At 37.7% G+C, this 24,263-nt stretch overlaps 2 protein-coding genes across 8 annotated transcripts in view; both read left to right on the top strand.

Annotated features, from left to right (window-relative positions):
- The window catches only part of RSBN1 (round spermatid basic protein 1), a 45,841-nt gene extending 28,286 nt beyond the window's left edge, over positions 1–17,555 (top strand). Inside the window, exons 3-7 of the mRNA XM_008697781.2 lie at positions 3,514–3,651; positions 3,967–4,109; positions 10,399–10,566; positions 11,818–11,926; positions 12,569–17,555. Coding sequence (XP_008696003.2) covers positions 3,514–3,651; positions 3,967–4,109; positions 10,399–10,566; positions 11,818–11,926; positions 12,569–13,039 — 1,029 coding nt within the window. The 3' untranslated portion in view covers positions 13,040–17,555. The remainder of the gene's footprint in view (positions 1–3,513; positions 3,652–3,966; positions 4,110–10,398; positions 10,567–11,817; positions 11,927–12,568) is intronic.
- A 1,749-nt stretch (positions 17,556–19,304) lies between these two features.
- PHTF1 (putative homeodomain transcription factor 1) overlaps positions 19,305–24,263 on the top strand; it is a 69,631-nt gene continuing 64,672 nt past the window's right edge. For 4 of the 7 annotated variants that reach the window (XR_570261.2, XR_570263.2, XR_570262.2 and 1 more), the window contains exons 1-3: positions 19,312–19,721; positions 20,038–20,112; positions 20,749–20,805. Coding sequence is in view for 2 of the 7 variants with exons in the window: in XM_008697761.2 (XP_008695983.1) it covers positions 20,068–20,112; positions 20,749–20,805 (102 nt within the window). In the remaining 5 variants the exon portion in view is untranslated. Of the gene's footprint in view, positions 19,722–20,037; positions 20,113–20,476; positions 20,522–20,748; positions 20,806–24,263 lie in introns of those variants that run through there. The other 3 variants (XM_008697761.2, XM_008697760.2, XM_040626884.1) reach the window with 3 other exon arrangements.

Below are 24,263 nucleotides of genomic sequence, written 5' to 3' on the forward strand. Positions count from 1 at the left end.
CCTGTGAAGCGTAGTATCTGTGAAACATAATAAAGTGAAGTGTGTGCCGGTATACAAGATACAAAACAGGCCAAACCACTGTAACAAAGAGGTGTCACATACAGTTGCCAGAACAAAATCGAAGTTTCTCTCTTGAGTAGCAAGTCTGGAGGTTATGCAGCTCTGTTTTGTTCCATGATGTCATCCAGGATTCTCCTTTCCTTTTAAGTTTTGCCAGTCCCTTTGGTGGTGGTGTCTGCGTATTTGAACCTGGCTCTCAAGAGACAGAAAGAGGAAGTGGAGAGCAAGCTGCTTACTTACAAAGGCATGCTCTGGAAATTGCATATGTAACTTATACTAACATCTCATTGGCCAGAACTTAGTTCCAGACCACACTTGGCTGGAACTTAGCTTATTGGCTATATGCCCAGGAAGTTCTGTTTCTAAAAAGAAGAAGGGTAGAATTAGTAGTTTGCTTGTTTGGCAGCTCGGTGTCACACAGTTGGTTCATGTTGAATTTCTGGTCATAAATGCTGTCCATCTTCTAACTTGTGCTGTTAATTATTTAAATGCATTATGAACTGTAGCATTTATGAACATTTTTTACACATGTGATAGATACTGTTAATCAGCTTTGCTATTATTACTATTTTTCCTTGGCCACAGTTTAATGTCTGATTATTACGTTCTTTCTAGACACAGGATAAATTGTAAATTTATAATATATATATTTAAATAAAAAATAATTCAACAATTCCCTCTTTTTAATTTAACTTTCTTTCTCTTTCCAAATAGGAAAGGATGCTTTATATTTATTCATGTCGCATACTATTTATCCCAAGTGTTCACATTTTTAAGTTGTCTTAAAGTTCAGTGCTATCGATTAAATTATTGCTAATTGTTTAAATTAGGTAACTTCAGGTACTGTGATATAAAAATATTCAGTCTTGGGGCGCCTGGGTGGCTCAGTCGTTAAGCATCTGCCTTCGGCTTGGGGCGTGATCCTGGCGTTCTGGAATCGAGCCCCACATTAGGCTCCTCTGCTGGGAGCCTGCTTCTTCCTCTCCCACTCCCCCTGCTTGTGTTCCCTCTCTCACTGGCTGTCTCTCTCTCTGTCAAATGAATAAATAAAATCTTAAAAAAAAAAAATTCAGTCTTACTTTGTATGTAAAATTTAAAGTAGTGTGAATTCCTTCAAATTTATAATGCATTAAGAGTTGCATAATCTCAAAGCTAGCAAAAGTGGCACATGGCAGTGTACTTTTTTAGGATTAGTCTTGAGTTTTGTAAGCTTTAAATTGTGACGTGTCTCTAGGAGAGTTCTCACATAAAATGCCACTGTTCTGTATTTTTGAAAATCTATCTTGGTAAAGGAACTTCTTACAATTGGGAATAGTGGGGGGGGGGAGTTTTATGGGGGGACTCATATTTGTTATCCCTGAAAGCATGCAATTCCCAGAACTTGTATTGAAGGTTAATTCCCAGAACTTGTATTGAAGGTTAATGAATCTGCTTCAGTTGTTTTAGGGTGCTTGGCCTAGAAAGGTTAGAATAATGCTTAGAAAAGCTTTCCTAAGTGGAAAAGCTTTCCTTATCTTTGTATCCCATGATCATCTTCTTTTCCAGTCTGTCTCGCCTGGCTTTTCATAGCATGATGATCGTACAAATGAATGGAAGGTAACTCATAAAAATATATGCAAGGTGACTTTTGTCGTGGGTGGTTGCTGCTTAATGATTACATAAGGTGATCTTGGGAAAGATACATAAGAAATTAAGAAATCCCTGATATTTGAGAACAGGAGCTAAGACCTTTTTTTTTCTGTGTGTATTGTGTACGAATAGGGGTGCTATTAAATTATCTACAGAAAAAAAATAGTGGGTTCTGAAAATGCTGGTAGAGAACTAATAGTAGAGAACTGTGTAAGAAATACTAGATTGTCATTTATGCCTTGTATTGAGGCAGAATAGGTGGTATTTAAAACAACAATTGAATCTTTTTTTTTTTAAGATTTATTTATTTTAGAGAGACAGAGCGTGTGTGGCGGGGGGAAGGGCAGAGAGAGAGAGGGAGGGAGAGCATCTTAAGCAGACCTCCCCGCTGAGTACGGAGCCTGACTCAGATCATGACCTGAGCTGAAATCAAGAATTGGTTACCTAACCGACTGAGCCACCCAGGCACCCCTATATTAGGTTTTTCAATCTAATCTGCACCTTAACTAAGGTAGAGAATGCTTGGTTACTGATCCAGGGTGGAAATTCTGGTTAGAATTAAGCATTTTTAGTCTAGTCATCTATGCATGGATCTGTCTTTACCCTTGAGAAACATTCATTTTAAATTAGAGATGGGAAGGGCACGTGGGTGGATCAGTCAGTTAAACGTCTGCCTTCGCTCAGGTCATGATTCCAGAGTCCTGGGATAAAGCCCTACTTTGGGCTCCCTGCTCAGCAGGGAGCTTGCTTCTCTCTCTGCCCCTTACCCCATTTTGTGCTCTCTCTCTCTCAAATAAATAAAAATATAAAAAAAAAATAAGTTGGGTGTGGGAATATAAGAAAATACAAGAAATAACTTAGAAGAATAATATCAGATTGTATCAAATCAATTGGTAGATTCCATTTATTTTTTTATTTAAATTCCAGTTAGCATACAGTGTACTATTAGTTTCAGGTCTACTAGTAGATTCCATTTGAATGCTAGGATTCTCTGGGCTACAATTGGTATAAAATATGCCCTCAGTTCTCTAGAGAGTTGATATAGAAAATGTCTGTGTGCTTGCAGGTAACATTAAATTTCAGAAAAGGAAAAGATCATGAAGGGTGATCAGGAAGGCTTCCAGAAGAAAAGTCTTGAAGTGATGTTTGAAAGATAAGATTTGGGTTGACAGAAAAGAGGACAGTCCAAGTAGGGCAGATTTAAGAGAAAAATCATTGCAGGTAGAAGTAAGTTTGGCGTAAGTTGAGTAGACAAAAAGATCAGTTTGCCCGGGGTAGAGGATCTTATATGCAAGTAATTGGGAGGGAGATTGGGTTTGGTAACAGTTAAGCCTGGTATCTGGCCTGATGTGAAGGTTTTCACTAGGGAGTACAGAATGGATATGGAAGATTAATCTTGACTTTGGTCTTTTTTTTTTTTTTCTTTGCCCTACCAATTTTACTGTTTATTTACTGATTTTTTTTCTTAAATAAAGATCACTTTGTTATTATTATTGTTATTATTACTTATTTTTAGTGTTTACAAAGTACAAAAATCATTCTCAGAGAAGTTTAAGTATATCTTAATGTCTTCCATGTTTCTTTGAGATGTTGGGGTCATAGATTAACTTGCTCTTTGAAATTTCTGTTTGTGGCACTTATCATATTAATGTGTTTGTCAGTGTGCTAGGGCACCTTTCTGTAACTATGGACTTTATACAAGGTACTGACCATTGAGTTCTTAGTATGTAGAAGAAAGAGCAACAATGGAAACAATATTCTAATTCTTTAATTATATTACAGTGTACTTCAGTCCTTTCTCCCCCCTCTTTCGTTTTATCTCAGGTCAACAGGACATACTGCTGTGGCACCTACCGAGCAGGTCCCATGCGGCAGATAAGTCTTGTTGGAGCAGTAGATGAAGAAGTTGGTGATTATTTCCCAGAGTTCCTTGATATGTTAGAAGAATCACCATTTCTGAAAGTGAGTGTTAATGCCAATTATTAGAGTTCTGATCATTACTTTAGTGGACACTTTCTATTAAAAAGTATTAATATTAAATTAATCTTGTCTATTAAAATTAAATTTTATCCAATGTTTTGAATAGAAATGTTTAGGAAATTATTGGTTCAGAATTTTACATATAAATTATCTAATATAGCATTTATTTCTTCATATACATATACAAAGTAAACTTCCAGCTCTAGAGCTTTCTTTTGGTTTGGGGTAGTAGAGAGTTAACTTGTAAATAGTAAAAAAAAATTTTTTTTTAATGTGACTAATTCATCTGACTTCTAGATGACTTTGCCCTGGGGTACGCTTTCCAGCCTCCGACTCCAGTGTAGGTCCCAGAGTGATGATGGGCCGATCATGTGGGTAAGGCCGGGAGAGCAGATGATCCCTACAGCAGATATGCCAAAGTCACCCTTCAAAAGACGACGGTAAACATTTATTTTTCCCAAATAAGGAAAAGCATTTTTTAAAAGTTTGGTTGCTTATAAAAGTGATTGAGACCTGGGCACCGTTTGAAAACTATTTGTCTAGATTATTTGAAAAGCTATCTTAAGTAAATCTTCAGTGGTCAGTTTCTCAGTCCAGTTTACTCATTGCATAGTCATCAGAGTGAGGCATCCTTCTAAAAAAGCAAATTTAATTTTTTTCTATTTTCTTAAAACCTGGGTCCTAACTGCCTGCAAGATAAAAGTTCAAACTCCTTTGTGTGGCTATAAGGATCTTTCATAATCTGGCCCCATCAGTACTTCTAGCTGGATCTGTTTCTAGTCTGTTCCAGCCATGCAGAGTTCGGTTTTCAAACTGTGGTCTTTCACAGCTCTGTACTTTTGCACTGTTCTTTTTACTTAGAATGGCATCCCCCCGCCATCTTCCTCTCTCCCTGACAAACTCTAAATAAATTTTCAAAACTAAACTTGGATGTTACTTCCTTTGTGAAGCTTTACTTTGTTCCCATAGACAATTAATTGTTCCCTTCTCTGTGTTTACACATCATTCTGTTCATTAATGATCAGTTTACATGTTTTTTGTTTTTTTACTAAATTTTGAGTTCTGAGGACAGTGATTGTGTTTTATTCTTCTCAGTCTCCATGACCCATAGACAGGTGATCAGTAGTGTTTGCTGAATGAAACCAGTAATGTATATCTCCTATAGTAATTCATATGGGGCTAACATATTTTGTGTTACAGACACTTAAAACAATGTAGATTAATTTATTCTAGTACTATGAAAAATATCTCATTTTAATAAGAGTGAAAATAATTTATATTTCCTTAGACTATGGAAATAACCCCAAATAAATATCCAGGAGTGAGTTTGTTTATTTATTTATTTTTAAAAGATTTTATTTATTTATTAGAGAGAGAGAGCAAGAGAGAGCAGGGGGAGGGCAGAGGGAGAGTGAGAAACAAACTCCCTGCTGAGCAGGGAGCCCTACCGTGGGGCTCAGTCCACGGACCCTTTTAGCTTAACCGACTGAGCTACCCAGACGCCCCCAGAAGTGAGTTTTAATGGACTAGTCTAGACTTTACCTTAAAGCTTACAGGGAATGATGTTAAAGCTAAGTATGGAATAACCTTAGGTACTTGAGATACTGAATGAAAATACTTTGTAAAAAATATATATGAATGCAAAGTGGTGGCATGGTGGAACCTGGCAGGAAACTACTTCTGCGTGTTGCTTAGACCACGGCAGTTTTTGTGTATCATGATGGTGAGTCGGGAAATCCTAAATTCTTAAGTACCGTATACTTTTTTTTTGTTCTATAATTTTTCCAAAAAGGAAATGACCATTGTTTGTTTCCTGATTGTTACAAACTTTTAGAAAACTCAGATAATAGAAAAAAAATAAAAAGGCAGAAAATACCCATAATCCCACCTACTTAGGCATATTCACCTTTCAAATTTCAGTCCGTATTATACTCCTAAACTTTGTACACAAATGAACTCATTCTTTACATGATGTTTACTTAACACTTGGGTTTTTTTTTTTTTTAACCCCATAAGTTATGTGTTATATTAAGATGCAGCTATATCACCATTTTTAAATTACTGTGTTCTCACTGAATGGTTGTATCAAGATTTACTTAACCAATTCTTTTTTAGTGTAAATTGCTTCCAATTTTTCAATGTAAACAGGACTTTGACAGTGCTACGCTGGAGCCAGGCTCACAGGGCCATTATTAGCCTCCCAATTCCACATTGAATGAGGTCACATTAGTTGCTTGAAATTGGCCATGTTAGGAGTATTTATACCACAGGAATAAGCAAATCAGCTATAATCAGCTATCTTTCCCTGAAGCCGGTTGTTAGGAATGTATAACACATCACTGATTGTGGGTAGCTGGCTGGCTGGTTGGTACGTAGGTGGATATATATATCTTTGTGCAGATGCATGTTTATTTTCTTGGTACAAATTTTAAAGGTGCAGAGTATATACACATTTCTAAGTTGGTCCAGAAGTGTACCAATTTATACTCCCACGCAAATAGTAGGACAGTACCCTTTTCCCCATACCCTCCATTAACATTTTTCTTTAAACTTTGTTGATCTGATTGAACAGAGATGTTTCATTTTAATTAGTTTTTCTTTGAGGGATTTGTATTTCTTCTTTTGTGATTCCCCTTTCATTTTACCCATTTGTTTACTGATCTGTTTTTCATTTAAATTCTCTTTTTTAATGACTACTAACTTTTTTTTATGTTGCAAATTTTCCTGCTCATTTTTTTTCTTTTAGCTTCAGTTTTTTCTTTACTCACAGTTTTGAGTTTGGTCCCCCTTCTCCCCCCAGTTTATTTTTCTTTACACACTGATCTATATTCCTCTGAGGTTTCTCTCCTAGTGGCCGACTTAGAAACTCCTTCTCTCACTGAGTATTACAAAATATTCATCTACATCTTCTCCTGGTACTTTTGTGATTTCATTATTTACATGTTTTACTTACCTGGTATTGATTTCAGGACAGAGGGAGACATTCATCTTTTTTTCCAAGTAGTTAGGCAGCTGTACCAACATCATTTACTTAATAATTTATTTTTTATTCACTAATCTGAGGGACTATCAAATTTTATTTTTATTGGGGTTAAATATTCTTGAATAAGGCATTCAAAAGCACTTTGAATTAGAATGAATAAATCAGAACTTAAACACGCATGTCATCTTTTTGTGTTAATGAGAACTCTTTATTGCTGAAAATGGTGGAATCAATGTGAGAAGCTATCTAGTTATCAAGGGCACTGCTAATGAAGATGATCTTTGAATTTATGGACTTCAAAGTTAAATACATAAAGCACAGGGTTTTAAAAAATGAAAATGATCTTTGAATTTATGGACGTTAAAGTTAAATACATAAAGCACAGGGTTTTAAAAAATCAAATGGCACAGTGAGGTTTGTAATGAAAAGTCCTGGCCACCTTTCCCAGAGGCAAACACCTTTTTACCGGAGACAAAAGACCATTTCTGTTTTTAATGCCTTTTGTTTTAAGACTGTGGCAGGAAACTTGTCAGTTTCTTGGTATGATGGTAGGGACTCCTTCCTGTTCTCCAAACAGTTAAATTACCCTTCCTTTGCCCTCCTTCCTTTCAGCTCTTTGCCTGCTGTCCTTATACATTGTTGAGGTTAATTCATATTCTTTAAAACCATAATTAGGTTTTATATGCTTTGTCAGTAGGTGTATTCTACAATTTGAAAGTCAGTAAATGGCATTTATAACATTATGGGAAGGTAAGTTTACTGCAAACCTAATTAGTAGGTTAAAAATTTGTATTCTAAAGTTCCAATGTTATGTTAATGTTCAAAGGGATAATATACAAAAGGATCTTTCTTTCCAGTATTTCACCTAGATACTGAAAATCATGTACATTTTAATTAGTTTCATGTTTGGATTGTGCGGTTTTTTTAAGAAAATTGTTCTGTTTTCCTGTGGTTCTGATTTACCCCTCTTTTGAAGGGGGACATATACTTTTCTTGACCATATCTCTAATATTTTGTATTCTCTTTTTTGCTCCAAATACATTTCTTTCTTCTAGAATCATACTTTCTACTATGACTATGACTTGGGCTTTTTTAATTAGTCTTTTTTTTTTTTTTTTGAGAATATTGATAGTTACGTTGGATTCTGTGCTTTCGTTGTATGTATTCTCAAGAATCCAGAACTTTAGTCATACTGTCTACTCTAATACATCATTTTTTTTTTTTAACCTGGAAGTCTTTTGGAGCTCTGTGTTCTCTTCAATGTGAAAAGCTTACTTCACAGTTAATAACCTAGGACTTCCCACTTAATGCATTTCTACATTAACCTATAGTGTTGTCTTCCTAGGCTTATTTCCTTCTCTTACTTTAACACATTCTCAAGTAATATTCTAACAAAAGGAAGGTATTCTGAATCATTCTATGTGTGAAAAATTTTTTCTCTCATTAAATAGAATTGATAGTTTAGCTGGATTCCAGAGGATGCATTTTCCCTTAAAACATTTTGTCTTCTGGTATGTAATATTGTTTATGAGAAGTCTTAATGCCGGTGTAATTTTGGGGGTTTTTTGTAGGTAATCTTTCTTTTCCTCTCTGAAAGCTTAATTTCACAGTGACGTATTTGGGTCTTTCATTCTTATTCTTATATTTAATCCTTTTTGTTGTTTGGTAGGTCCCTTAAATTTGAAAGATTCATGTCTCCTTTTATTTCTGGGAATTTTTCTTGCTTAACTGCTTTGGTAATCTCTTCATTTTCTCTGTTATTTCTTTCTGAAACTACTGTTCGTTGAGTAATAGATCTCTCATTTTGATTATCCTCATATTTCCTGTTTTTTTGATTTTGATTTTGGTGCATTCACTTGATTTTTGTCTTTTAACCTTTCTTTTGAATTCTTACATTATAGCATTGTTTATTTTGGTCTTTGTCAGTCTGCTACAGGCTATCTTCGCATAGTTGGTGATTTGTGGTTGACGTATTCGTACTTAGAAATAAAGCTTTGGGCTTACTGTGTGTTCTATTTATATTTTAGTGAGGCTTGTCACTAGGTAGGTTTCATTGTAGAGTTAATAGGCATAGAACTGGACATTAAAGAATATGTCCACATGCCAGAGGATTACATTAGTTCTATTAATATGGTAAGTTCAGTGTCTTTAGAGAAGAACACGAAGGGGTTTTTGTTGTTGTTGTTTTGTTGAAAGTTTATCAGGATGCTTTTGGCTACGAGCAACAAAAATCTTGATTCAAACTGGTTCGTAAAATAAAATGTTATCCCATGTATCAAGTCCAGAAGCTTGGCTCTGGGCACTATATATGTGTGTGTGTATATATATATATATATAGTCAGTGACTCAGTACATTCATCAAGGAGTCAGGTCTTTTCCTTTTGTGTGCTCTGTCATTCTCTCTGCCTGGGCTTTGTACTCACAATGGCTTTCTTTATGGTTGCTGGATGACTTTTACTGTTCTAGGCATCACATATAGATCTGGTTATACGCAATAGAAGAAAAAAGTATCTTTTCTTTTACTTCTCTTTCAGGGGCTTGGAAACTTCCCAAAAGTCTCCTTAGCAGATTTCCTGTCTTAACTGCTGTCCAGAATCAGTTCATGCCCATTTTTAAATCAGTCACCAGCAAGGGGAATGCACTTACCATAATTTGTCAGGATTCATCAGGATCTAGCTCTGAAGCTTGTAAATGAGGTCCTTTACAGGGTAGGAGCAGATACCTAATGAGAATCAGAGGTTTGTCAGGGAAATAAATCTGAGAGATGGATACTGGGGGGTCAGTCATAGTCTTTTCCAAGGGGGTAGGTGCCTGACCTCATTTTACCCACAGGGGTGGCAGATGACTGGTTTATTTGCAGAATTTCACTTTAATTCCCCATTTTTCAGCCTTACCTCGTTTCTATCTATTGTCATCATTATACCTGGCCTTTTTTCTTTCTCTCCCCCCACCCCCTTGCCTCTTAGGCTTCTCTAAGGTCTTTTGGGCAGGCCAGGTGCCTTTTTAGTTGCCATTCCTTTCATGTGTATTCTAGGCCTGTGACTTTCTCTGCTCAGTTTTATTAGTCTAAGACACTTGTAATCATTTTCTATCTTCCAGAAATTTGTTGATATTGTTCATTAACTAATTGATTTCCTTTGTTGGTTCTTATTCATTCCTTTACTATCACCTTTATATTATTATATTTAGAAATTTTTTAGCACATAAAAAAGCAGAGATAATATAATGAATTCTCATGTATTCAGTATCAACAGTTACCAGTTCATAGCCAGGTCTGTTTCATCTGTACTCCTATCCATTCATGCATCTCCTCTCCCTTACCCCTGCCGTAGTAGTTTGAAGCCTTTTACTTTCATTTTAATGTAGAAGGAAATCGTGCTCATGCTCAGTTTGCCATCTTGAATCCAGTCGAGTAGAACGTTTTGAGAGTTAAGATGACTCAGGGTAAAGAAACATACAGCCTTGAACTTTGAATTGTGTTCTATGTTGCTAGAAACCTAAATTTTATATATTCCAACACTACACGAGCCAAATCAAAGACACAGCTTCTATATTATCATAACATCCTGAGGGAAGAAGGTAATCATATAAAACACGACAATATAGTATGTTAAATGCTTATGATCAAAATCATTGAATCCTTATTAGTCCTGGTCTTATTAAAAATTTGATATTTTAGCAGGCTTTTTCACCTTATTGCTGTTAATACTTTCCCCCCCTTTACTTCACAACCAAATCAACTCCAGATCAATGAATGAAATTAAAAATCTCCAGTACCTACCTCGGACCAGTGAACCCCGTGAAGTCCTCTTTGAAGACAGGACAAGAGCTCATGCTGACCATGTAGGTCAGGGGTTTGACTGGCAGAGTACGGCTGCTGTTGGGGTTTTGAAAGCTGTACAGTTTGGTGAATGGTAAGTTAAGGGAACTCAACTGCAAGGTTGGTTAATGTTGTCTGAGAAAATGTGGACTCAATTTAAAAGGTTGGGAGATAACTTTCTTAGAAATTGTGGTAAAATACATATAACATAAAATGAAAATGAAAGATCGGAGCCATTTTTTTAAGTTTACATTTCAGAGGTGTTAAGTATATTTACATTTGTTGTGAAGCAGATTTAGAGAACTTTTTTGTCTTGCAAACATGTAACTATATACCCATTAAACAATAACTCCCTTTCTCCTCTCTCCCCAGCTCCTGGTAACCTTCATTTTACTTTCTGTTTCTGTGAATTTGACTACTTTAAATACTTCACATAAGTAGAATCATACAGTAGTTTTTTGGGGACTGGCTTATTTTTGTTAGCATAATATCCTCTGGGATCATCTATATTGTACCATGTGTTATAATTTCCTTCCTTTTTAAGGCTGAATAGTATTCCATTATATGTATATGGCACATTTTGTTTATCTGCATTCATTCATCAGTGGACGCTTGGGTTGCTTCCACCTTTTGGTTGCTATGAACAAATATCTCTTCATGTCTCTGCTTTCAGTCTTTTGGCTATACACCCAGAAGTAGAATTGCTAGATGATTTGATAATTCTACTGTTAATATTTGGAGGAACTGCTATACTATTTTCCATAGTGGCTGCACCCTTTAACATTCAGTTGGAACCTGAAGCTCAGAGCATAGAATTTAGCTTATTTAAAAACTGTTTTGTTTTTCATATTTATAACTTCAGGGCCTTCAGTATTAGAATAGAGTTTGATCTGACCTTTTTTAGAAGGATAGTTCAGTCACAGCTCGACAGTACGTATTTCAGGTACATCATTCAGCTCTTTTTCCCTCTCTACTTCGGAAACTGAAGGCATGATACTCATGTGGCTGATACGTTTTCTCTCCACTTCGTTCCATCCTGATGATGACATTACAGGGTGGCCTGGAAATGGTGGGCAGAGTGGTGAGAGGATGCAGATGGAACTAGTTTAGAATGAAACTGTTTTTAGTCATTGTTATTTTGATTTTGTAACAACTAATCTAATTTTCATTTTTTAAAACAGCTTTATTGGTGTTTTATTTATTTTTTAAATCTTGATTAAAGAAGCAGATACACACTCTGTTTGTAGGAGCTGTGGGTCTATTTCTAGGCTAGTAGTAGCAGTTCCAGGAATAGGAGAACTGAAAGTTGTCATCATTTTCTAAAATTTGATTTTGTTAATCTTAGGAGTGACCAACCTCGCATAACCAAAGATGTGATTTGTTTTCATGCTGAGGATTTTACTGATGTTGTACAGAGACTTCAGTTAGACCTTCATGAACCTCCGGTTTCCCAGGTAAAACTCTTGCTTTTTTATTATCTTTCCGAGTGAGATAATAGAAATAAGTGCCTGTTACCCATTTTATTTTGCATTTGATCTTATAGTTGGATGCATGGGATGGTAAATTTAATTTTATTACTATTAAAAGCTGTGTGTGGAGCGTGTTGAAATCATTAAAACAGAGCTTCCCAAGCAGAATGCTTGAGATCCCTTTAATCTTCGGGATGCCAGGCGGGCCCAGATGGTCAGAGGGTCTAGGCTGCTCAGTACTGGCTGCAAGCAGTCTCAGCTGACAACCCCATTGCACTGTGTGCCTTCACCTGCGCACAGGAGGTTGAAAGACACAGGAGCAGATAAATGTTGCTCTTCTGTGTGGCAGAGAATCCATTAGCGGTACCTAACTGCATTTTGAAATAGTTGTTTAAATGATTCCTTAGGCCATCCTGACTTTAACCTGTACTTTGTTACTAGAGAGTAGTAAATACGAGTAAAAGTGTTTCCCAAACATTACAGGAAATTTTAGAAAGTTGTCTATTATTTAGTATTGCTTGGCTTTAATTTGGCCTTACTACTGTTTTCCAGTGTTAATTCTGATATTTTATTTGACTAAATTATTACATATTTTAAAGTGTCATGCCACTTTTCTTTTCTTTGCAGTGTGTGCAGTGGGTGGATGAAGCTAAACTAAACCAAATGAGGCGAGAAGGCATTCGTTATGCTAGAATTCAGCTGTGTGACAATGATATTTACTTCATCCCTAGAAATGTCATTCATCAGTTCAAAACAGTGTCAGCAGTGTGCAGCTTAGCTTGGCATATAAGGCTTAAACAGTACCACCCTGTTGTGGAAGCCACTCAAAACACAGAAAGCAGTTCTACCATGGACTGTGATTTAACTGGAAAGCGAGAATTAGAAGTTGACTCGCAGTGTGTGAGGGTAAAAACTGAATCTGAAGAAACATGCAGAGAGATGCAGCTTTTGACAACTGCTTCATCGTCCTTCCCTTCATCGGAACTTAATCTACAGCAAGATCAGATGACTCAGCCTATTCCAGTTTTAAAGGTGGAAAGTAGACTGGACTCTGACCAGCAACACAATCTACAGGAACATTCGAGCACTCCTGTGTGATATGTACATATTCAAACACATTTTTTAACTTTTTTAAATTTTGATGTGAAGTTATAGTTTTATAACTGGCTTAAGTTAAGTTTTATTGGAGAAATCTTGCCTATAATTCTATAAAGAGAAATGACATTCCACAAATGTCAAGCATATCTTTTTTACACAGATTATGCAAAGTTAAGAGTTGTATCTTATCCCGTTAGTACAGTATGTAATAGTGGGTCTGCTGCTACTTTCTGTTTTAAGGTGTGAGGTAACAATTCAATCTCTTCTTCAAATCAAACTGAGAATTCTCTGGAGTAACAGATTCTTATTTGGTAAATTATTCACTTCCCTTAATTTTATCTTGCCTTGTCTCTTGCCATATTTGCTGTTTTTATGGTAGAAGATCAGATTTATGCTTTGGTACTTGTGTCTTTACGGCACCGATTCAGTTTCTACAGTAAAAATGGCATAGGTTGCAGGGAAGAGTTCTTGCATCTTGTACTCGGGCGAGTAAGTTCCAACCACAAAGAACAGTTTCTAAGGAAAATTCAGTGGCTCTCTGGTTTCTTAACAAAAGAGAAAGCACAGCACTTTCTGATCCAAACTGTCTTTTTTTGTATCTGTTATTTAAAGCCCAGTGGATATTTCAATTAAAAATATCTAAAGATGAATAGTCCTTGGTCATTCATTGTCCATGGTTCATTAATCTCTTCTAGAATACATGGTAACTATGGAAGATAATTGGGTAAGAGAGATAATGTTGACATGATACTCCATCATTCTGCTACCTAGCATCCTCACACTTTGTGTGGATACTTTTGCTTCCTAAATTGATCACGAGTATCAGACTTAGAGAATGATATCAATCTTTCTGATGAGACTGTCATATTTTGTGCATGAAACTTAGGAAAAACTGTTTTTGTCACTTGGCATCAACCTTTTCATGATAAAGATCTGTTGAGACACTTCAATTCACAGTTTTAACTGGTGAATACTTGGGTTTATTTACTATTACTCTGTGTTGCTGTGATCTGATAAAGAATATGGCACTAGACTTCATCCTGGAGTTTCAGGTAACCTATTGCTTAGTGCCTGAGTATTTAAAAAAAAATTTTTTTTTCCAGGCACAGTTCATATAGCTAGTGTAGTCTTAACTTTCTATTATTTTAGAATGTTAACATGATACACATTTCACTTTCTCTTAGTTAATAGGCCTTTTGTTCATTAAAGGAAGAGTATTCCCCACACCTAAGACCAGATTCTTGTATCTACCTGGTTATTGTGCAATTTGGAGATTTTTTTTCCTGGAGGGTGAGATTTGGAATATTTACATTAACATAGGCAAAAAAAAGATGCTGCTTTCTTATGTCTGTCACCATGAAAACTTAGCTGCATCTTTTGAAATATCAAATATGAATTTTCTCTAAAATATTCTGAAATAGGCTAAATCTTATATAAATATTACTTTGTGCAATATTGTTGTGTAGTTAAATGCATATTAGCAAAGTATAGAGGTCACTGTGTAAACCGATAGAAAAGTAACCATCAGCAAATACTGCAGTGATTAGTTAGAATCTGTATTATTCCTTATATATATGTATATGTATGTATTCTCTGTTACAAAGGATGAAGACAAATAGAGAAACATTTCAATGTAAACCATTTATGAATTGGAAGTGATGTTGGTTTTAGTTATCTTTGTAAATAAGGTAATTAGAATGGTATGAAAAGTAATGTGATTATTGCAGGGGTGTTTTAAAATCTTGGGTATAAATTCTAGGGTAAATTCTAGTTTATCAAGACTAGTTTTTAAAGGGACCTGCCTTTGAGGGTGTTTTTTGTTATTTTGGAGGGGGGAGGGGTTAATCACAAAAGTATGTGGATTTGGGTTTTCTTGTTTTTGTTTTTCTGTCCAGAAGAATTTCATAGAGCTTTACTAGGCTGTGCAAAGTAGAATTCTTCTCAGGCATTTGCTTTTTAAAATAATCATGAAGAACAAGGTTGTTAAAGCAAAAACTTTTTTTATTTTTATTTTTCTTGTCTTCCAAGATCCGATTTCCCCATCTCCCACTTGCCATCCAGCAGATGCCATCTGTCATCTAAGCTGGTCATTACTAATAAACAAGGAGACTGTCTCCTGACAGCCAGCACTGTGTATAATCACTCAGGAACCAGCGGATCTGCAAAGACCTACAATCAAAAGCAAATCCCCATTTTCCTTTTATAAAACATTCTACCCTCACCTCCAATATAAACACATTAAAAGAGTATACAAATGTTTAAAATCATGTACTAATAAATTCATTGTATGTTAGAATTGCAATAGAATGGAGAGAGAAACATTTAGCTAGTGATGTATCTGGAAACTGAATGTCCTATGTGAGTATTAGATTTAATAGCATGCTTTAAAGACTGATGAATATAAAAGCTCAAGTTTTGAGTTCCTTACTGCTTTCAAAGTTGTATCCTAGTTTAGTGATACAAATGATTGCAACTTTTCTAAATCTTGAAATTATTTGGTTTGGTGGAGTGAGGCATGGAGCAATCTGGCGTCTTCTGATTTGTAAAGTAGTGATGGCAGTGAAGTTGTAACTGAAATTTAAGCTGATCTTCCTTTTTGGTATATTATCTGTTGTGCCAACTCTTTGAGATTACTTGCAGAATGTGGCTGTAAGTTTGAGTATTTTGTGGAGCAGAGGGATATCTTAAAAATGTGCTTATGGAAAGGACCCAATAAATGAATATTCCTAACTTAGTCACTAGAATGATTTTATGGTATTCATAAATAAGGATAAAAGTCTTCCCCCTGCCCCAGAAGTCATTCTGTATTACCAAGATATGCTAGGAGTAGGAGTATGATTCAGAGGTATCCCAAATTCATAAAGCAATAATAATAAAAACCTACATATTAGTTTTCCCCTCCAAAGTTTTAACTCTTTAAAAATGAATTCCTAAGCTTAATTGTTTTTAATTTGCTTATTCAGTACTTAGAATTTGTTTCACTGGTACTTTATTACTTTTAATTAAAAACTCGAAAGGTGCCCTTTCCCCTTGGAGACAGTTGGAATATCAGTTGACTAATATTACAAGCTCTTGTAGGGGAAAATGGAGCTTGTAAAATAAAATCCTTTACCAAACCTTAGGAAAAGATGTCTTGCACCATCTTGCATCAGTCTTAATAGGCATAAAGTTCACACTTAATGCCTGGAGAAACTTTTGCTTATTGCCTTTCCCTCTATAAATAGTGTCTAGAATAAAAACTAATTTAGAAACGAGACTCCAAGATTCAAGAAAACCCTTAGTGAATATATTCTTGGTCATTAATATTAGCCCATTATATTTTCATCTGTATTTGCCATTAAAAATTTATTTGCGTTTATACCTTTAGGATAATTGAGTTTGTGTCTTTCTAATCTATTTTATCATTGCTACAGGTTTAAAAAAAAGGAGCCTTTCACTAGTACATGGCAGAAATTCATATTTCTGCTAAGTTTTTTTTTAAACAAGTAATAGCTGTATTTATTGGTCATGCAGTAAGTAGAGGAAATGTACAAGACAAATGTTTTTCTTTAGCACATAAGGGACCTATCCTCATCCTGAAAGTTTGTTGCTTTAAAAGCAAGTATCTCCATAAATATTATGGCCTTCCATTTTCTTCATAAATTTTTTATGATCCACTTGTGCATGTAGTTGAGACCACTGTCTCTTAATATAGCACTTTTCAATTCTCTAAAGAAATACTTATGTACTACTTCTATCACGTTGTAAATTTTCATGTAATAGTGTTTTCTGTGACTAAACTCCATTTTGATTGGCAGCTAAGACTTTTTTTTTTTCCTGTGGCTTTAATTTATCTAAGAGGTCTTTGCATATAGATGAAATGTATAATTTGCCTGGCGGACTATTTGCGTTGTGTGGCCTTAGTTTGTTTATTGACATTAACGAGTGTTTTAAAAAGGTTTTTAATGAATAGTCTTAAATCTAAATTTGTGTGAATAATAATCCTTTTAACACAGTGCTTTTTTGTAGCTGTCTAAGTGTGTTAAATTGTTAAGCTATTTCTTTGTAAAATAGGACAATGGAATGCATAGAGGTTTTTTTTTTTCCCCTGTAAAGTATTTTTTTAATAAACAAAAGTCTGATTTGTCCTTTACTTAAGTTTCATGAGCAAATGAATAGTACATGTGAATTCTAGCTACTTGGAACCTGTTTTTAAAGTATTAATCCCCCACTTTCTATGTCCCGTCATTTTCTAATCTTTTAAGAAAATTTTGTCTTTTCTTTCCGAAAGAAAGAAAGAAAGAAAGAAAGAAAGAAAAAAAAGGTCAGAGGTAATGGGGAAATTCCATCATACGGAGATGCAACTAGTTTTGTGAAGAAGAAAAGCTAAACTTGGCATTTGTGGCACTTGTGCCTTCTGATGCTTATATCTACTTGAGAGGACAATCTTAAATTTTTAATCTGGTGATGTCCATATTTCTCAAAGTACATGCAAGTAGTGTTAAATGAAGATGGTGAATAAACATTTTGGATGTCATTGATGTATTAAGTGACACAATGCAATGGATTTTTTCCCTCATGACTTTTGTGTGAACTTCTCTTTGAATTTGCTAAGCCCTGAGACCTTGGTTCTGATTAGGAAAAGAAAAGGAAGGGAACTAATGTTTCTGAGTAACTGCCGCAGGCCAGGCACTTTCTAGAAGGGTATCTCATTTAATCCTCACAGCCTTTAGTATTTAGTAGGAAGGTACAATAAATACAGGTGAGGAAACAGGCTTGTTAGGTTGAATAAATTGCCTAAGATCACGCAGTTCTTTAATTGGAGCAGGGATTTGAATGCAGTTCTTGGTTCAAAGCCCATGTGGCAGCCTTAGAAAGCACTGAAAACTTGCCGGAAAGGGGCACGCGGAAGATGATTTGCTACTTCCTACTAGTCCATAATGCAGCTTACCTGATTTCAATTCTTCCATGAATCCCCCCCCCCCAAAGTCTCTGTGCGCTAAGCAATGAACTAAAATGCTTGTAATTTAGGTCTTAAAGCAAATATTAAGATAAATGACTTTTTCATTTGTCACTTATCCATTTTTTTTGTTTTAAGTTGGCCATTTGTCCTGAAACCCAACAGAATTAAAGGGAAAAGCTGTCAGGAAGCAAAATCAGAAGTGTGCAATATAAAAATAAATCAGGCCTGGGTGAAATAATTTTTAATTAGTTCTGTGGAAGTTACTTTTACTTAATAGCTTTTTCCTTATCAGTAAAATGGGACAACTTCACCCAACCCCGATTTAATAGATAAGACATTCTTAAAACTTAGAACCGTATTTCTTAGGCTTTCTGAAGTGGTAACTGGTGTGACCATTATCTATCACAAGCTTTGCCTGACTCAAATGCTACATGCTGGGCAAGCAAGGACACTGTTTCAAGTGGAGTGGGAATGGCCGTTAGGCGTCAGTGTTCCATTAATGGCCAAAATACCGTGCAGTATAGAAGAGGAAAGCAGCTTAAAACTTTACTATGGTATTCTTAAATACTTTAGGGCGCAACCATTCCATTCTTCTGACCTCTATCAGCCTGCTTGAATTCTTAACCTAGAAACAGTTCTTCCGGCCACCACCTTCCCCTATCCCTATTCCCGAAAATTGCCCTGGAACTACCCCCAAGCCTTCCCTCCTCTTCCCTTAGCCTCCAGCCCCCAGAAAGCTTAAATCTCAGAGCAGTTGAGGGGCGGGAGAGGAAGCGAATCACTAAGCCACAGCCAAACTCGCCCTTCGTCCGAGGACGGCGTAAATTCAGGAAAACATCCGTTCATTCAGCCAAGACTGAGAACCTATGTGCCAGGCTCCTGCCAGCCCCCGGCTCTGACCTCTCGGGAGGCCACAGCCCTTTGGGGAAGACCGTAAATAATGAAGCACAAAGAAACCTGTAAAACAAAGATAAGTGTTACAAAGGAATGAACAGGGAGCTATTAGAACATCAGGACCGACCCCCCTTCAGATCGATGGCTGGGAAAGCCACTTTTGAGGAAGTGACCTGCAGGTTGATCTGAGGGAGCTGCCTTGGCCTTGACGCTCGAGTGGCTCCCACCCCTCGGTCCCCGAGCCTGGCGGCGCTGGGCTGCCAGGCCCGGGCGGGGGCGGAGCCACCTTAGCAGCAAAACCCGGAAAGCGGAAGCCGCGGCGGGCTGCACCGTGGTCTGCGGCGCTGCCCTCGCCCGGCTCTCGGCCGGCTGAGTCACGGCCCGCCGGCCGCCCCGGCCTAGCAGGACCCACGCCCGCCGCCCCGCAGCCGCTGCCTCCCGCGCCGGGGGGCCCTTCACCCCTCACCCGAACAGCCGGGCACTGCGCCTCTGGCCACTGCCGTAGCCACTGGCGGCTAGCGGAGACCTCCTTCACTTTTTATCCCCCTCCTTTCCCAGTTCATTCTTGGCTTCTCCGGGGGGTCAATGCGGTGACCCTGTAGGTCGGGCTTGGAGGGCGCCGGGTCTGCGGCAACAGACTGCCCTCCTCTGGGCGCTGGGCCGCCGGCTGCCTTCGAGGCCCCGGCGGCCTCCGCGGTCTCCATGGTAACGGCCGCGCCGGCGTCTCCGCCTCGGGGGGAAGATGCGGCCTGCGGGGCCCGCCGTCTCGCCCCCGGCCTCATGGCGGGGCCGGGGCCACTGAGGAGGAAGGTCCCGGCCGCCGGACTGCGGGGCAGCGGGCACCAGGTGAGAGCCGGACGCTGGGGAGCGGAGGAGGGGGGTGCAGCTCAACTCCAGCCACCACCCCTTCCCCGTCCCCTGCATCCCTGAACGCACTCGCACCAAATATCTCAGAGAGGTTTCTCGGGGCGCCACTGCGCCAGAGGTTTTTGGTTTGCTTCTGTTTTTGTCTTTTTTTTTTTTTTTTTTTTCTGGCAAACAGCCGGAGAGAGACAGTCAGCAGCTCATGGAGAGCAGAGTGAAGCGATTTTTGCGTTCTCCCCAAACTGGGAGAGTACCTTTCAGCAACCGGACTCACCGACTGGTTTTCCTTCATTTTCAGTGAAATCCCATTCTCTGGCTGGAGACGCAGATGGCCTCAAATGAGAGAGATGCTATATCGTGGTACCAAAAGAAGGTAATATCCATCTTTTTTATTCGTAAAGCATAGTTCCTGCAAAAAGCTCCCGCGAAGAATATCCCGTTAGTCTTCCCTGAACTTGGTAGTGCCAGGAATTCCTACAGAGTATCTCTCAACTTAGATGGAAAAACCAATGCACAAGGTCATTAGGTCTTTTAAACCCATTTCCAGGTCCCCGAATAAGATTTTCTGGTCCCCTCCCTTCTCCACGCTGCATCACACAATGCCGCAGCAAAGCTTTGAAAGTTTGCTTCTGATCAAACTGTTCTTTTTTTTAGACCTGAAACTTTTATCTTCACAGCTCAGATTGGTACTGTCAACAATCTTATTGAGCTGCCCGTTACCTTTTATTTCTCTCTAGTTTTCCTACTGATGTTTTCCTTAAGAAGTGGAAATATCTTGTAAGGTAATAATTTGAAAATATTTTGGACATTGCTTTTTAACTTACTTTTAGATCCAGCTACTTTAGAATTGTGAAGGAAACGGCCCTTGGAAATAATTTATTCTAACCTCTGAGAAGCATAATCATTTTCCAGATATCATATTGATACTTAATAGTTTCATGACTTTTGTGAGATTTGACCTAAAAGGATTTTCCTTTGCATCATTTAAATAGCCTGCTCCCTGTTTCAGATTGGAGCATATGATCAGCAGATATGGGAAAAGTCAATCGAACAGACTCAGATTAAGGTAAATTGATTTCTTTGATTCTAGCTTTGTTTTACTGAATTAATGTGAAGAGTGGATTGTACTTTTTATAAAATCTGCACTTATCCACCAAGTGTGGCATTCTTTATTCTTTGGTGTTTATAAGGAAGACAACACTGCAAGCAGAATGACAAATGACAATTGACATTTGGCCTCAGTATCAGGGAAATAGAAAGGAGTGGTTGGTCTATGATGAATTAGAAAGCAAATGTCCCCTATATAGGGGGCTATGTCTGCTTAACTCTGGCCAGCTTTATTCTGTGGCAGTGCAGCCCCAGGACTGCCAGAGCCTCAGAGTTTTCACGAGAAACTGGGAAGATGCATTTTTATGTGAAATATCCAGATTTTTTTTTTAGAGCGTCTTCCTTTCTCCCACCTTTCCTCCTCCTCTACCTCTTCTCCCACCTCATTTTCCTCTTTTTTCTTTCTTCTTTCTCCCTTTTCTCTTCCTGTGCAAGCCAAATCAAATTCATTTGTGGCCTGAATCATTTTTTCAATTCCTGGTTTAGAGTATGGCCTTAAGTTTTCATGTTCTTAAACTTTTTTCTGCACTGCTCTTAGAACTGAGCAGATTCTTAGGGTAATTTCATGTTAACCAGCCAAAAACTGACATGGATTCAGAATGCCAGTTTATTAATTTATAATAGCGGAGGGGAGGGTTAAATAACCTGATGTTCTGAAGTCAGGGTTGTGGTCTCAACATGTACTGGGGGAAGTGGGAAGGTGGTGCAAATTAGTCATGGGAAGGTTGCTCCGTAGCCAAATGTAATCGGATGGTGTTGAGAGATGTGGAAAAGCCCAAGGACCATCCCTGCCCCTAAAGAATGTCTCTCTATATCGACTTTAACACTTAAATCTACAGATTCAGGGTCTTAGTTTCTTGGAAAGTGCTGAATAATGGCTGGCAGATTCTTGTTTTTGGACCTTGCTATTTTAAAGATTTGCTGCAGACCCTTTCTTAACACTTTAAAAAAATGTATTATATCTACACATACATATAATTTAATAGTTCTGTTTATCTCTAAGTCACATTGATTGGACTGGGATGTTTAAATCTCGGGTAACATACGTTTAACCAACACTTGTAGGGTGCATTTTTTTTATAGAATCAACTAGAAAGTTGTTGGAACTACATGGTACATGGCTAACGTTCACAATTCTGTACAGTCCTTAATTTTTCTGTATTAAAGGGACAGGGGTTGGGATGAATAACACCCCAAATTTTATTTTGTAACTCTCTAAATCCTGTCCTGTTAGTCTTTTGGGGTATGTTAAAAGTACTGATAGCAAGTAAGGTGTAATGGAAAGAGCACAGAACTGGGAGTTAGATCTTCTTTTTGTGATCCCTAGCCTTGTGATCTTTTTTTTTTTTTTTTTTTAAATGATTTTTTATTATATTATGTTAGTCACCATACAGTACATCCCCGGTTTCCGATGTAAGGCTCGATGATTCATTAGTTGCGTATAACACCCCGTGCACCATGCAATACGTGCCCTCCTTACTACCCATCACCGGTCTGTCCCATTCCCCCACCCCCCTCCCCTCTGAGGTCCTCAGTTTGTTTCTCATAGTCCATAGTCTCTCATGTTTCATTCCCCCTTCTGATTATCCCCCCTTTCTTTATCCCTTTCTTCCCCTACCGATCATTCTAGTTCTTATGTTCCATAGATGAGAGAAATCATATGATAGTTGTCTTTCTCTGCTTGACTTATTTCACTTAGCATTATCTCCTCCAGTGCCGTCCATGTTGCAGCAAATGTTGAGAACTCGTTCTTTCTGATAGCTGAGTAATATTCCATTGTATATATGGACCACAACTTCTTAATCCAGTCATCTGTTGAAGGGCATCTCGGCTCCTTCCACAATTTAGCTATTGTGGACATTGCTGCTATGAACATTGGGGTGCATATGGCCCTTCTCTTCACTACGTCTGTATCTTTGGGGTAAATACCCAGTAGTGCAATGCCTAGCCTTGTGATCTTAAGCAGCACTGTAGTTTTCCTGGGTTTTGGTTTCCTTATCCTTAGAAAGATTTTACTTGCTGCTATAAAATTGCCTTACCTACCTTCTTCCCCTGTCCAACTAAAGATGTTCTCAACTCTTATTTCCATGCCATTTTATGCATACCTTCCTTTTAGTACACCATATCAAAGTTACTTTTTTTTTTTTTTTAAAGATTTTATTTATTTATTTGACAGAGATAAAGACAGCCAGCGAGAGAGGGAACACAAGCAGGGGGAGTGGGAGAGGAAGAAGCAGGCTCATAGCGGAGGAGCCTGATGTGGGGCTCGATCCCATAACGCCGGGATCATGCCCTGAGCCGAAGGCAGACGCCCAACTGCTGTGCCACCCAGGCGCCCCCAAAGTTACTTGTTAACCTGTGCATCTTCATAGGCCTCAAAGGGAGGAATTGTGTTTGCATTACATTCTTAGAACATCTGGATTCATACTAGGAACTCAGTGTCCGTTGCTGTGTTTTATTAACACCATCTACTATGTCTTTATTCATTGTTCTGTCATAAGGTAATCTACCTAATAACTCCTTAATGTATACTTTTAATTTAGGAAGAGTGGAAAGACTAAAATTAAAGGCAACTCTAAAAATTTACTGAGAGATGTACCAACATGTTCTAGGTGCTAAGAATACAGTAAACAAGATAGACATGTATTTCACAGCCTGAATGGTGGTGGGAGAAAAGCCAAGATATCTGTTTTGTCTTAGGCAAAAATTGACCAAGGTATAGGATACAAAGTATTTGGTGCAATTTAAAAATAGATTATACAAATATAAATATTTTTAACAAAAAAATCAAAGAAAATTAAAAATGAGCAATATTAACATCAGATCACGGTACAATAAAGTTGGAAATTATGTAATAAAAATATAATTCAAGAGGCAAGAATATATGATGGGGAAAAGATAGTCTCTTTGGGGTGCCCAGGTAGCTCAGTTGGTTAAGTGTCTGCCTTCGGCTCAGGTCATGATCTCAGGGTCCTGGGATTGAGCCCTGTGTCAGGCTTCCTGCTCAGCTGGGGGGTCTGCTTCCTCCTCCACTCCTCCCCCTGCTCAGGCTCTCATGCTCTTTCTCTCTCTCTCTCTCTCTCTCTCTCTCTCTCCACCCACCCCCTCAAAGTAAATAAAATTTTTTTTAAAAGGCACTCTTCAACAAATAGTACTAGGAAAACTGGACAGCTACATGCAAAAGAATGAATTCAGACTACTTTCTTACACCATACACAAAAGTAAACTCAAGATGCATTAAAGACCTAAATGTGAGACCTGAAAGCATAAAACTCATAGAAGAAAATATAGCCAGTAATTTCTTTGACATTGGCCATAGTAATTCTAGATACATCTTCTCAGACAAGGGAAACAAAAATGAAATTAAACTATTGGGACTACAACAAAATAAAAAGATTTTGGCATAGTGAAGGAAAC

The sequence above is a fragment of the Ursus maritimus genome, unplaced genomic scaffold, assembly GCF_017311325.1.
Source record: "Ursus maritimus isolate PB19 unplaced genomic scaffold, ASM1731132v1 scaffold_12, whole genome shotgun sequence".
In the NCBI taxonomy this organism is placed as follows: domain Eukaryota; kingdom Metazoa; phylum Chordata; class Mammalia; order Carnivora; family Ursidae; genus Ursus; species Ursus maritimus.